The following is a 15198-nucleotide window of genomic DNA, read 5'->3' as shown; positions in this document are numbered from 1 at the left end:
GATGCTGAGTAAAATCCCCCAAGGAACACTTCTTCAGCTGGTAGAAATCAGATTTCTACCCCTCCTCTGTCACCTCATTTCCCACCACTTCCACGGCCAAACCCCTCTTCAATTCACACTTTTTCTTTATTTACACCCCCTTTCTCCTGCTGTTCTTTGCTCTGTCTCTGCTGCCACCACTACCACCTGTCCACAGCAGCCTAAACCCTTCAGATCCAGATTCACCCTTTGCCTCTGTTCCACTTACCTTGCTCCACCTGCAGCTTTTGGGGGAACGCCTTTCCCAACAAAGGAAAGGAGGGCAAATTTCCTGGGATCTCCTTTCACCACACTGGGAAGCAGCTTCTAAATGGCAATAAAAATGACAGAAGCCTGTGGCTGTACCTTGGGTGTTCCCTGGGCACTGCAGTAGCTGTAACAGATATTAATGTGGGAAAAGGTTAGTCTTTGTGACAGGGGTTGACTTTTCCAGTAGTTTCTTTCTTCCTGGATTTTATTCTCATTTTACTCTGCCCATCACACAGCTGAAATGCTGGCCCTCTAGTGTGACAATTTTTTTATTATTTTTGTTTTTCAGCTGGGCTATCTATTGTATAAACCCACATAGATCCCAGGAGCAAGCAAACACTGCACTTCCAAGATTTTTATCCACAAAATGAAACCTATTAATGCTGCTTTAAAGTTAAGAAATTGGCTATTACACCGAGTTAAAGGCATTATGGACTCACAGAAACACCAAGTACCTGAAGGGAAGGTGAAGGCTGGGCAGAGCCTCCCAGATCTCTGCACAGACAGAATCATCCTCAGCTGAAACACCTCTGGATGGGGCTGAATGGACCTGCTCAGCTTTAAATTTATGTGAAATGAATCTCTGAACTCTGATACCCATTTTCAAGTTTCAGATCCACTCAAAGCATATATTTAGTCAACTTAATACATTTTTGCTGGGCTGTGTGACCAACACAATAATTCACTGATGTAACCTCTAACAATCAGTTAATAGTGATGCCTCCTTTCTACTCTGAAAAATCCAAGGATGGCACAGTCCACAGACATCCAGGAATACATAAACGCAGTTACAGAAGAATGTGGATTTGGACTCATGTTTTACCAATAATAAATTGGTTTCATCCAAAGAGTCCTCTGTGATGGTGCTCCCTCATGAACACCTGTTACCAAACTGGATTTATTTCCTTGCACAGTTATTTTTTGCATCAATTGTTAAGAGTTTAAACAGCAGAGTTACTTTCTGATCCGTTCATGTGCTGTTGGAGGATGAAGTGTCTGTCACCATTCCTCTGGGGTCTGTTTTTGAGACGGCTGCAGGCTGGGGGAGTGTTTAAACCCTCTCTAGCAGGGCGACATTCTGGCCAAAAACGTCAAATCGCATCACTTCAGATTCTTCTGTAAAAGCGAAATTAGGCCAGAGTTGTGCTCCCAATCCATTTTAATTTTTGGAAGAACAGCCTTTGGGTTTGGCCCCGCGCCGCAGCGCCAGACCCAGGGCGGGACCGGCCAGGCCCGACCCGCCGCCATCTTGTCCCCCTCAGCCACGGGGACCACCCAGCACAGGCCCTGACCGTGCCCTTCCCAACACACCAAAACCCTATAAAAACATAAAGTTTGAGGGGTAAAAACAACACAAAAACGGTCTGTTTTCCAGACAGACCAGCCCCCGGCGGCTGAAGGGGGCAGGGGCTGCGGAACGCCGGGCTCCCCTCAGGGTGCCCTCACGACCGGCCACCCTCTCCCACAGGCCCCGCGCCGTGAGGGCGGCTCTGAGGGCGGAGAGTCACAGCCCCGGCAGCGCGCCCGGGGCAGGAGGAGGACGAGGAAGAGAAGGAGGAGGAGGAAGCCCCGGCCGCCCTCTCTCCCCGCCCTCCCGCTGCCGCCAGCGCCGTCCCCCGGCGAGGCGCGGGGAGCCTCGGCCATGTGTGAGGAAGGAGCCGCCAAGCTGCGCCTGAAGCCCCGGACGGCGCCGTCCGCCCGCGGCCGGGAGCGCAGCCCCGGCCCACAGCCCCCGCCGCGGCCCCAGTGAGTCGGGACCGGGGGGATCGGATCGGTCCTGGGGGACCCAGTCGGCACCGGGGGGACCGAATCGGCTCCGGAGGATCGGAGCCGCCCCGGAGGCCAGGGTGCACTGCCCCGGCGACTCGCGGCGTTTCGCGGTCAGATCTGTGTCTGTTAAAGGTTATTTCATAAAACACCGCCCGTAGCGCCTTTAAAAAATAGAGATAAAACTGCAGGATGGAGCACAGCGTGCCCCACGCCTTCCGCCTTTCCTTGGCACAGAACAGCACTGACAGGGACAGGTTCTGAGAAAAGTCAATGTATGAAAACTCAATTTTCTTTCTCCCAGAATACCCCTCACAGGAGCGCAGAAATATTCCTGTTTTTCTCCATATTCCTGGAGTTCGGAAGGCAGTGAGTGGCTCGGTTTGTGCTCGAGCCCAGGGGCTCAGCCGTGTCCCTTCCACCATGGGCTGTGAGAGGTTGATCACTCCGCTCTTTGAGGGCGTTTTGTTTCCAGTTTCTTCCCTGTGCAGCTTCATTCTTGGACAGTGACCTAAGAAAACACATCAGGAAGAACGCTGGAAGTACCATTGTGATATTAACAATCCATCCTTCCCTTGGAATTGTCTTTATACAACATTACCTTATAGTGCTTATAGTTCCTAGGATCAATTAAATCAAGTTTGGGAAGTTAATCAGTAATTTCAAATGGCATTGTGGGAATGTCCAACATACATGGGAACCGATGCAATTGCCACCCTCAGTGCGAACACTTCCATGATTTCTGTGCTCAGCAGGTGTTAAGTTTGGTATTTGAGGAGATAAAACAGTGTCTGTACTTAACTGTTTCACTTGGAAGTGGAGATAGTGATAGATACCTATTGCTCATTTGTTATGAGCAGAAAGGAAAGCATTTAGACATTCATTTATTGCTAGCTGTACAAATTGCATAAGTCATATAAAGCTGCAAAAAATAGTTTGCAGGCTCAATAATGTCTTTGTGTTCCAGAAAAAAGAGGCAAACTGGTATCAGTGTTAGGAGTATTTTCTTTCTTCTCCCGCACCTTCAAACTATTGGACTGTGTCTTTACAGGGCATCGACTGACAGATGTTCCTGGTTTGAAAAGGAAGAATTAAATGAGTGTGAAAAAACCTGGCTTTTGCTACTGAAAGACATCAGTCAAGATTCACAGTGCACAAACTGGGACACAGTGCCCAGCTTTCCAGAGTTCTTGGAAAAGGTAGCGTGCTGTATCCTTGTTTTTGCACTTTGTGAGCTGCTTCCAATAGCGACAGCCTGCTTAATGGGAAACAACCTGAAATAGCTTTTGGAGATGTGGGGTTTCAGCTCTTTAATCTCTGTGTGCAGCGGTGTGGCTGGGCATGGTGTGGCAGGGAATATAAGGACAGCTGCAAGAGGCTTTTTTTGCAGTACAGCAAATTCTTTCCAACATTTTGCTAGGAAGAGGGAGCCTGTGTTGGATGCTGATTGCCATAAACACCAGCATCTCCCTGAGGAATAAAACTGGACAAGGCAAGCTGTAATGGAGGGGTTAATTGCACAGAACCCACCCTGACATCACTCCAGTGGCATTAGGCAAGATCACGACATAAAAATCAGTCTTTATAAAGTACTTTTTTCCCCCTGAACAGCAGCAGGTTGTTGTTTTCATCCTTAGTCTCTCTGGAACATGAGTACCCATTGCATCCATTTAGAAATGCTGAGGGAAGACCCATTTTCCATCAGCTCCAGGAAGCTCCTGGAGGAGGGACATGAATAAAATGTTCTTTTCTTTCCTGTAGTTCAGCTTTCTCAGTATTTGCAGTGTGTTCTCTAAGCCTGGGTTTAGGTATTGATTGAGCTACATTTGCTTAAGACATTCTCTGTGTGTATGTTGTAGAAACAACAGGAAAAGAGTCCAGAACACCAGGAAGTCTTTACAGTTGGAACAAAAGACTTTCAGTGGGTATCATTCCCATCTTTTCACAAAGAAAAATGTCTGAACCCCAAGGATCTGAGCTCCCAGCAGCCAACACAGAGCCAGAGCAATGAATTACATAAAGGACAGGGCCAGGCAGATAAACTGAAGAGTTTATCATCCACAGCTGAGAAAACCTGCAGGGGAACCAGTACAGATCAAGCCAAAACTGCATCTGGAGCAGACACAAAAGGTGTTTCAGAGCTGGATGTGAGTCCCAAGCCACGGGAACTCCCTGGGCACAGCAGCTCAGCACAGCCCTCAGCGTTGGCACAAAGCCCTGCAGAGGCTCTGGGCCCTCAGCAGCACCACACAGGGACTGTACAGAACAGCAGGGCAGACAGGAGAGAAAAGGGTGAGGAAAAGCCTCAAATCCAAACACATCAGGGGGAGCTTCCAGTGGGAGAGGCCACGGGGATGTCTGCAGAGAAGCCTCGGCTCGGGAGCGCTCCTGGGGCTGAGAGCCACGAGGAGAAGGTGGAAAACCAGAGTGAAGCAGCTTCGGCTCTTGACAGTTGTCCCATGTGTCTGACACAGTTTAGTGGAAGGTAAGTTTGTGTTTTGGTATTTTTTCATCACTTTCCCATAAAGGAACCACAGCAGGTTCTGGATGCATCTTTTATGTACAGAATAACAAAAGCAGACAAAACTTGTACTGTAAGGTCCTTTTTAGCTGTCAGATTTACATACTTTAATCCCATTTACAAGTTGAATATCTGCTCTACAGTAAGAAATGTTAACACAATTTCATAGTACTTAGGCTGTCAGAGTGGCTGAAAATGTGCTTTTCCACAGGTCCTCTAACCCTGCAAGCTCTGTTGGGAGCCACTTTCCCTGTTGTTGGGAGGCTGAGCAGGGAGACAAAGGAGTGGCTACATTAATATTTACAATAATTTTGGTCCTTCTGTCAAGAGACTTAGACAGAAAGGCTTAAAATGCATCAGGTCTGTGCTACTGAGCTGCAGTGTGAGCAACAGTAACAGCAAGGGTGGGAGGTTTGCTAGAGGATTTGGGCACAGGACTGATTGTCCCACTAAGGTACCAGAACACCTCTGGGAGGAAGTAAAGAGCAGTCAGTAGAGGGATGTGACTGTTTCTGTGTTTGCAGACTCTCCCAGCTGGACATCGATGGGCACCTGGCAAGGTGCTTGTCTGAAAGTGCAGATGATGTCATGTGGTAAATCCAGAGGAGAGCACAGGAACCAGGCCAAGGATGAAGCTTTCTCAAAGGAAAAGGAAAAATGTGTCAAGGAAGCACATCCTTGTCTCTGACTTAAACCAGTAACTCAACAGAAGGATAAGTGCCACCTGCCTATTTGTTTTTGTTTTATTTTAAAGCCTCTCAAATGCATGTAAAGTAATTCTAGTTCTGAAAATGGTGCTCTGGGATGTCCCAGAGACCCCCAGGGAAATCAGGCTTGGTACTCCTGAAGAAATGCACTACTGGAAATCCCTCAAGCTTTGTCTGATGCACCAGAGTTCTGAATCTCTCAGAACAGAAGAAAGCAGCTGAGCAAAAGACAACTGTTACTTACTCTATTATTTTTTTTCTAAACAGATAATCTATGAAAATAAACTCAGTTAAAAAGTACTTTGATTTGGCTTTTTTTGTTGTTTTAATACCTAAGTAAGAAAATATAATTGTACAATTGATCCTGGGAGTGTAGCTATTTAAGAGAAAACACATCCCAGGCCAAGTAAAGGGTGTGGGGGTTTTATGTTTCTGAAGGAACCCTTAGCTAAATTCAAAACATTACAGCGCAGGTTTCTCAGTCAGTATCAGTGTTGAGCAGGTGATTAATATGACTGGGCTAATTAGGCTGCAGTGTCACAATGCAGAGTGCAAAGTGAGAGTTAACACAGCCAAAAGAGCTGATTTTGGTACCAGCTGCACACATCCCCCCCAGCCACCACCAAGGGCTCAGAGCAGGGACAGCCAGAGCCTGCTGGGGCTGGGAGGGCTCAGGAGCTCAGCTGCTCTCTGGTCATTCTCAAGGGGAGCAGGGGAACACTTGCTAAGCCTGGCAATGACAATAAATGACATTTAGTGACAGCTCAGTAACTACAAACCAAGGGATGAGATCACCAACCTGCTCTGGTTTATATCCCTGGGCCCTGGACCTCAAAACCTGCAGCTGAGCTGGGATCCAGATCCAGAATTAACAGAGTACAGTACAGAAATACAGGGAGGCTCCTAGAGGTTTAATTTACAGTGGGGTCTGTTGCAGAGGTTGGACACAGCCCATTTCACTGATAAATAATAACAGTCTATTAACTTTTTCATTAAAGTCTTTAATAGATGTGCAAGAATATAAATGATCTCAGCTGTTATGGATTAGTATACCATCTTCTGCACAATTAAAACTGGTCAGCAAAGATCCCAACTAATTAATTATACAAAACTACAAGAACATATTTACTGTTTTACAATCATTAAATTAGCTAGAATTTTCGTTTACTATTTCAAATAAGACAACTATATATCATTACCAGATCCATTTGTAATATATTAGGATTTTTTTTTTCCAAACCACACATTTAATTACATCCTTCATTTTCTTTTATTTATAAAACAAGTACTTTATATAAAAAATTTCCCCTTCATCATGAACAGAACATTATTCAAACACTTGCACATGAGCAACCAAACTTGTACCCAGCAAACTATTTGGCAACACAGCAACATTGTAAATGCCTGTAAATTCTTAAATAAAAATCAAATAGTCTTTACAATGTTTGATTAGCAAAATGTGTCTTTCTATTCTTCCTTCCCTCCCTCCCAAAATGTTCTGAAACCTGGAAAAAAGGTTAAAAAAAAACCCAACCCACATTTCTAATATTTCCAGTTTAAAGTTCCATGCCCTGGCATGTCAAAGGACAGCTTAACCTGTCACAGTTCCATTCATGAGCTGCCTGCAGTCACTCTGATCACTACTGATTAGCTTTAGTACCAGGGGAGTTCAAAACACTGAAAAGCAAATTATTTAGGGGAAATAAAATAAGAGGGAAAAGGGGAAAAAGGAGCAATTAAAAAAATGTCAGATTACATTTAAAAGGTAATGTTGCCTTTAGTAGATAATAAAGTATCTAAAGTCCAGGCATTTGAGGCAAGTACTTTCGACTAGTTAAATTATTTAGTGTTGATTAAAACACATTTTGCTGAATATGAAAAGCTACAGTCCAACAGAGAAACCCACAACTGAAACCTGAATGGGATTCATAGAACTAAACAACCACAGGTCTGCATAATTGTGGCTAAGGAGGGGATACAAAACCTAGATTGTTAATCAATGATTAATTGACTATTTCAAACAATGTTTTGGCAGTCTGGTCCTAGCACCTCATGACTTGGATGTGAATCCCAAAGATGTCATGTTCAGCACCTAATGCAATGCTGTACCCTGAGAAAACCATAGGTTAATGTAAAGAAAGTGAAAGTGTCACAATTTCTCCTGTGTTTTCCACCCGCTCAGGTGAGATGCCAGCACAGGGTTTGCTTTCCCTTCCCACAGCAGCCCTGGAGCCCAGCCCGAGGCAGCAGAGCCTCTGCTGGCCCAGGGGGCCCAGGGCCCCTCCAGCCTGCCTTTGCCAGAGTCCTCCCCTGCCCCTGGCACCCCCAGCTCCCACCAGAAGGGATTCCACAGTTGTCTTTTGCTTCTTCCAATTTCTTAGGTATTTGTTTTTCTGCTTTTAAAAGAATTGTACTGCTTTGATGCAAATCGTCTCGCTGAAAGATCCCATTCTCTGCTGCAGAATGATTAGTTATTAATGCACACTGAGCAACTGTAAGCAGACAGTTTATCATAAGCAGGAGGTGTGCTTTATCAGGAAAGTGGATTTTATCTTATGGTTATTCTAGATTTACTACTTTAAGGCTATGCTTTACTATGCTCTTGCTCTACATCTGAATATTTGTATTGTTGATAAAAATACTTTTCAAAAATCTAATATACAACACAATATCATTGTAGGTGTAGGCACTGCTTAAGTATGTTCAGAAATCCTTTGTGTGCAAATTTAGTTTTCTTCAATCTCTACATTTTGGTAAATTTGGAGTTTAAGACAACAGATTCTGTAATTGATACCGTAAATTCTAATTTGGAATTGATCTCACTGAGTCACTCTGCATTCCAAATTCTGTAAAAATGCAACTAAACATCAGGCTGCAGCTGTGAACTGTATGTTTCAGATGGAATTTTACTTAATATTAACAAGCAGAACTTACCAGGTGTAAGAACGTCCCAAATATGCAATAATCCTTCAATGCAGTTTATCCATTTAGGCACTTAAATCTTGTACCCAAATTTATGTTTTGATTGCTAATAAAACACAACTCCTTTTAAATATATCTGAGATGTTTAGACAGGTACCACTTGTGAAAAAAGGCATCAAAAATAAGCTTCAACACCACTGTAATATATTTTATTCTTCAGGATGTTACACTGTAATACTCTTCAACTGGGAGCTCACTGCATCAAATGTTTGTAGAAAGTGTGTGGATCTCAAAGTTTCTCATGATCTCCTTTTGCAGGGATGCAATGAACGTTTCAATCCTTCATGAAACAGGCACAAAATGCAAATTCCTTCATTAATGAAGCCAGTTGTGTCAGTGCCCAGAACTTAAGAATCACTAAGTGGCAGAGGACACCCACCAAAATCATAATTCTCTTCTTTGATTTTCAGCAGCAAATTTGTTTTTAGATCATTGGTCTCCATCCAGAGTGACCAGTCCCCAGCCTCGCATGCATATACTGTAGTTAAGGATAAATTAATGTCATTCATACTGTCCCCAACGAGGTCATTCCTTCATACTGTTTCTTCTGTTGACAGCAACAATGGATTAATATATTCAAATCCTTCAAATTCTGACTGATCTATTCGCTTTATTATATCTCTGAAAAATAAATGAGAGCAGTGTTTAGTTTATCAGAACACTGGGCAGTCTTCCATCACATAAGTTATGCAAGACACAAAGAATTTCAAATTTACTGTAACATGACTAAGTTCTAATGGCAAGAACATAGTTGTGGGAAATAGTAAAGGTAAGAAGATTTCTAGAAGCAAGATAGTAAAAGGTTTTAAGCTTAATGATGGTGTATTGTGTATTGTAAATAGAAGACAAGCAAACACTGTGTGAAGCAGGTGTACATGTAATTGGCTAAAACAACTGGCTGTAAGCTTTAGCAATATGCTATTGGCTAAAAAGTCTTTAAAATGCTTTAAAGCTGCACCAAGGGAAATACTGGTTGGATATTAGGAAAAAGTTTTTTACAGAAAGGTGATAAAGTTCTGGAATGGCTGCCCAGGGAGGTGGTGCAGTCACCATCCCTGGGTGTGTTTAACAAAGCCTGGATGTGGCACTGGGTGCCAGGGTTTAGCTGAGGTGTTGGGGCTGGGTTGGACTTGATGATCTTTAAGGTCTCTTCCAACCTGGTCATTCAGTGAAAGAAATCTTTGGCTGCAGCTGCCTGTACATGAGCTTTTGCCATCTTCCTACTGCCTCAGCCACGTAATGAGGCTGATGCTGCACTAAAAGCTCAAGGAACATACCCCAGCAGTCCCATCCCCTTTGTGAAAAGAAAAAACTAACCACACCAACACACAGAGTCTTAGTGATTTTCAGATAAAGTATGAATTAATCCCTAGAAATGCAGCTGGACTGGGGCAGAGCAGCACATACTCATCATCTGGGGTGAGCTGCACGGGCTCGCTGGTGAACTGCGTGTCGAAGTTGTCCAAGCCGTAATCGTCCGTGATCTGCGGCTGGAACGGGGGCGTCGTCTGCTTCTTCTCCAGCTACCCAACATGTGGGGAAAGGAAAAAATTACTGTGTGCAGGAGTTACAGCATCCCTCAGGAAACTCCAATCCAACTGCTGAAAATGCTATTGGAAAGGAACATCAAAATACCAAGTAGTACACCCTACAAACCAGGCAGCAATACCATTACTGCTCTGCATTTGAAAATAAAAATACACAAATAATTCAGCCTTTTAGGTTTTCTCCAAATTGGTAGATTAGATTCAGGATTCCCACAGTGCTGCAATACAGCAGTTAGCACAATATATTTACTTTTGTTCCTGAGAAATTGACCTACTTTTCTTCCTGTACTTGTGTGCAATCTGTCACATAGTCCAATTCATAGTAGCACAGACACCAACATTCTCATTCTGACACTTATATTCAAGTAAAAAACTGTCTGGGCTACAAATCTCCATAATCTAACTTAGGAAAGGTAACTGTGATGAGAGTGAGCAGTAGTGACCACTGATCAAAATGATCACTTGTATTACCAACCTCAGATAAAAACCTGATTTTAAGGCCAGAATCTCTCATGATGCTTGGTACAGAGCAAACAAAACAGGGAATAAATCCCAGAAAAATCTTGGATTTCAGGTGTCAGACAAGAGCACAGGAAGTACAGATGGAGATATGAGGAAATTGTGAAACTGTCACAGGGTGGTGCATTAATACATCAACATCCCATCAATGGTCAGGTCTGGGAAAGCACCATGAAATCAAAGTCATAGGGAAGGAATAATCAGCTCCTCCCAAACAAGAATGGCAACATGAAGGAATCAGCAAAATGAATATTTCAAAACTGAAGCAGGGTGGCAGGACTGTCCCTGTGAGCTGTTGCCACACACTCACATCCAACAGCCAGGCATTATTGCACAAGGGGTTAAACATCAGACTTCCTCCTTTGCTATACTCAGCACAGTATAAAATCCCTCTTCAACCAGCCATAGAGAGAACTTGCAGCCTTTAACTTGAGAAAATGAGTGAAAAACCAGGTGGTGCAGCTCTAGAAAATCCCTCACTGCAAACAGGAGCTGTGGCTTTGTAGTTCTCACCCCAGCATGTAATGGTTAAACACCATGAAACAGGCACTGAGATAAGAACAGAGTGAATATCCCAAAACAATCCAAAAAAGAACTGCCCTGGGTGCTGCTGAGCCATCCTACACCAGAGTGAGCAATCTCAAGTGTTCTGGGCTGTGCCACACACTTGGGATGACTAACACCAGGAAAAATGTTCCTGGGCTGTGTGCTCTCTTTCCCTGTATTTATTTTTCCATTTAGCTCAAGCTGCACACAGAACAAGTTTTAAAGTTGGTGTTAGACTCGTTTCCTTATGTTACAACTTGAAAAGATTTGGAAAAGCTTTTAAGTCCAAATGTTTTCTTTGAAAGGCAGGTGGTGAGTAGGAGACTCTAATAACTAAAAAAGCTTTCCAAGTATTTTCTCATTTTTTCCTGAGTACGTTTGCCAAAACTTATTAGAAATTTCACTTCAAATTTCTCTGACGTTGATCCTCCTGAGCAGTACTGTCCTAATCATATCACAAAACAGATCACCTCAATCTTCCCAATTTTTTTTTAAATAGGGATTTAATATTAAAGCTTTCAGCCATAAAAATATGTTAGAAAATGTAAAAATTCAATCAGCATAAATGTTGACCATAAAGTACCAGTTTCGATGAAGATTTTTTTCCTACAAATAAACAAAATACAAATCCAACAGTTGTCTTTTTCCCAGTTTGTCTTTTTCTTTCTCTCAAAAAAAAAAAACCTGCAAAGCAGAACAAACTGCAGGACATGATGTTCTGCTCCACACCCCTGGTGAGCTGCACTGGGGCACCACAAGATAGAAAAAAACCCCAAACCAAACCCAAAAAAAACCACCACTAAGGTTGAAGGGAGAACTCCAAACAAGGAATGTCTGACAAAATTAAGGACAGCCCTCATTACTGGGATAATTTTATAAACACCAGGACTTTTAAAGCACCAATTCCTTCTGCACTGTGTTCTCTGAAGAATGTCACAATGAAATTCAGAGCAGCAGCTTCAAAGGGAAAATGAAACTGTGCAGCTTTCTCTCATCTGAACTCTTTCATGTTAGTGCTGCCTCTTCCTACACTTCCTGCAGCCTTCCCAGACTATGGAAATACTACAGACACACTTTTCAATTGTTAACTACCTATTAAAAATGTAATGCTGGCAGGGAGGTGCTCCAGACTTTACAGCTTTATTGCTCAAGTGTCAATAAATGTTATTATGGCATTTCTGGGATGGTTCTGCACTGGAGACAGAAGGTAATACAATTACCAAGTAGCAGAAGAATTAAAAACCAGTGTCAGTAACTGTTATAATGGCATTTCTGGGATGGTTCTGCACTGGAGACAGACTGTAACACAATTACCAAGTAGCAGAAGATTTAAAACCCCAATTTTGATACAATATTTGCTTGCAAACACACTGAGATGCAAGTCATCTTCTTCACCATGAACAGAAAACCTCCCTCACCTCAGCAGTACTAAAGAAAACCTGCAAACTGTAATCAGAGCCCCTTTACAAACAACCCCACTGCTCTCCTGCCACATCCCCAACAAAAGGGACTGATCCTGCTCACCCTCCTCAGGTCACTGAACCCTGACACCCACCTGAACAATCCTACTGCTTTTAGGAGTCCCAGAATTGCTAAATTCAGCTGGATTTGATGTACTAGGACCACTGCTTTGACATTTCTAGAATTCATTTTGCCTGTTTGCAACAGGGTTGTTGATGTGCACACAACTAATAAATGAATGAACGGTTCCTTTGGAACCCCCAGAAACACAAGGAGTGATTTTTACCAGATCCCAGTCTATGCTGCGGAAAAACGTGTGAGACTTGATATCAGCAAATCCTGTCTGGGGCTGACAGCCAAGCCTTTCTTTGGGATCCTGTGGAAAACACAGACACTGGAATTACACACTGCAAGCCACTTACAGCCCACGTTTGCCAAAAGCCCACAGAGATGACTCCAGCATTCCCATGACTGTGCAAACTCTGCTGGGATAAACACACTATGGCTAGCAAGGGATGCTTAACCTTTTTCCCTTTTTTTTTTTAAACAAAATTTGCTTGAAACTTCATTTTTAAATTATCTTTTACAGCTTCTTAAAATAATTCATATCCTTCTTTTTTCCATGCGTGATAATGGTTCTTCAGATTTCAATCAGCTTAATTAAATGAGTAATAAGTATTACAGAAAAGAGTTGATGAACAAAGCTACAGTTATTTTTTAAAAGCCTGCACCTAGTTGAACATGAAGCCTATGCTGAGGAATTCCCTCAGTAATTTTGAAACTCAGTGGGGTTTTTAACACAGAGGATACCAAGGTTTTATAGATTTTCTTAACAGTAAGCAGATTAACTTCTTAACTGTATCACTTTCAACAGGAAGCTCTGACTTCCAGCTTTCAGATGCTAAAAATAAGAGAATGTTACTTACCTTGTTTAAAAATCCTTTTAACACATGGGAAGCCTTGACAGAAAGAAACCTTGGAATCCGGATTGGCTTCTCCAGAATAACTGTGACAGGTTTAAAAACAGCAATATTGGGTTTTGTGACATTGGCCATGAATTCAATACAAACATTTATTATTTCAGTATGGTACCAGTTAGAAAATGGAAGATAAAGTATTTTTTTTTAAATGATGCAAACAAAAAGAGCTGCAGGAACTCAAAGCATTGTTCTACTGACATTGCAAGATTTCCTAAGGGACATGTTACCTTCATTACCTTTTGCTATTATTTGTTGTGTAAACAGAAAATAAAACTTCCAGTTCTCAGTATATGGAAAAGTGTGATTTTAAACAGAAATTTATTTTATATCAGGCCCTTCAAGAAGAACATGACAGGCTCTGTTACAGAACTGCAGGAGCTGCTTTAGAGAAGCTTTGCCTGCTGTGGAGTTGGCAGCATTGCAGGGTAACACTGGGAAAGAAAACCCCAGCTCTGCCATACAACCTGCCCATTTGGATTATATCCCCCCAAAAAGCACCCCAAAGGCTGTACCTTGGAAGAGGTAATCTTCAGTGTTCATGTCTGGATTGTCAGTGATGATGTCGAACGGGGACCTCCCGGCCATCATCTCGAACATCAGCACCCCCAGTGCCCACCAGTCCACACTGAACCCTGCAAGGGGACACGCAGCTTGCTCAGCCAGCACTCCTTGCAATTTCATCTTCTCTCTCACACAAAGCAACACTGATGGCCTGGTCTTAGCCCTGTGTCCTGGTTTAGGGCAAATCTGGGAGAGAACCTCCAAAGGGGTTCCTCTAGAAAGCAGATTCAAGTGGTTCTTCCCTCAACCAGTCCAGGAAAATATTTCCTTGGAGAAAAGTAGAAAATTGATTTCTGGGCTAAACAAGCAAATGGGCATCACAAAATGCCCATTAAACTGATTTCTGGGATAAACAGGCAAATGGGCATCACAAAATGCCCACTAAACTGATTTCTGGGCTAAAGAGGCAAATGGGCATCACAAAATGCCCATTAAACTGATTTCAGGGCTAAACAAGCAAATGGGCATCACAAAATGCCCATTAAACTGATTTCTGGGCTAAACAGGCAAATGGGCATCACAAAATGCCCATTAAACTGATTTCTGGGCTAAACAGGCAAATGGGGATACCAGCATCATCAAGTCACCCCAGGACTTACTGAAAGCCCTGACATGATTTACACCATCACTGGGTGAGCCTGAGTTTTCTCAGCTGGGATGACAAATGTAGGGGAACTGTCTGCAGGCAGCAAAGCTGCAGTTTAAATATTTTCCTATAGGATTATTTCATAAATATTTTTCAGGCCAAGTATGATTTAAAAGAAGCTGAAATGAGTGATAGGAAGGGGAAAAACCCCTTTATTTAAGGAAAAAAAAAAACCAAACTGTACAACAAGCACTCAAGTTTTATTATATATCAACACAGAAATGTGCAAGTCAAAAAATTAATGGTATTTGAACCAAACTACAGCTATATTTATTTTGACTATAGCTTGTTTAGGCATGACTTACCATATTCTTCTCCTCTGAGGATCTCTGGTGCAATGTAATTTGGTGTCCCACAGAAAGTGCTTGTAGTGTCACCTGGGCCCAAACCTTCCTACATGCAGAAATCATTTCATAAATTAAAAGCTGACCTCCTTTTCTGGATATTTCCTTTAATTAGACTCAAACCCCCAAGTTACTCAGGGAGTTTAAAGAGCTTCCTTTCACAAAATAAATACTCATAGTGCTCAAAATGGCCTAGGACTCCACAGCTCTTCTTCAGCAAAGTTGATTAAAACTGAGTTACAACATGTATGTAATAATATTTTGTTTACTAATTACAGATACATTAAAAAAATCAATTAAACAATTTGGAAGTCCTTTTCAAATAGATA

At 42.6% G+C, this 15198-nt stretch overlaps 2 protein-coding genes across 6 annotated transcripts in view; one reads left to right on the top strand and one right to left on the bottom strand.

Moving 5' to 3' along the window:
- The first annotated feature begins 1898 nt into the window (after window positions 1-1898).
- On the top strand, window positions 1899-5506 carry FAAP20 (FA core complex associated protein 20). Its single transcript, XM_041463633.1, has 4 exons — window positions 1899-2034; window positions 3107-3254; window positions 3915-4540; window positions 5101-5506. Exons 1-4 carry the CDS (start codon window positions 1931-1933, stop codon window positions 5171-5173), a joined length of 951 nt encoding a protein of 316 aa, XP_041319567.1. The 5' UTR covers window positions 1899-1930; the 3' UTR covers window positions 5174-5506.
- A 757-nt stretch (window positions 5507-6263) lies between these two features.
- The window catches only part of PRKCZ (protein kinase C zeta), a 41455-nt gene continuing 32520 nt past the window's right edge, over window positions 6264-15198 (bottom strand). For all 5 annotated transcript variants that reach the window (XM_041463627.1, XM_041463628.1, XM_041463630.1 and 2 more), the window contains 6 exons: window positions 14831-14918; window positions 13831-13950; window positions 13265-13344; window positions 12625-12714; window positions 9673-9788; window positions 6264-8886 (listed from right to left, as the gene is read on the bottom strand). In XM_041463627.1, coding sequence (XP_041319561.1) covers window positions 8799-8886; window positions 9673-9788; window positions 12625-12714; window positions 13265-13344; window positions 13831-13950; window positions 14831-14918 — 582 coding nt within the window. In that variant the 3' untranslated portion in view covers window positions 6264-8798. The remainder of the gene's footprint in view (window positions 8887-9672; window positions 9789-12624; window positions 12715-13264; window positions 13345-13830; window positions 13951-14830; window positions 14919-15198) is intronic.

The sequence above is a fragment of the Pyrgilauda ruficollis genome, unplaced genomic scaffold (genome assembly GCF_017590135.1).
Source record: "Pyrgilauda ruficollis isolate IOZ18807 unplaced genomic scaffold, ASM1759013v1 scaffold169, whole genome shotgun sequence".
In the NCBI taxonomy this organism is placed as follows: Eukaryota; Metazoa; Chordata; class Aves; order Passeriformes; family Passeridae; genus Pyrgilauda; species Pyrgilauda ruficollis.
Note: the sequence above shows the minus strand (reverse complement) of the source record. Positions and strands in the feature narration are given on the sequence as shown.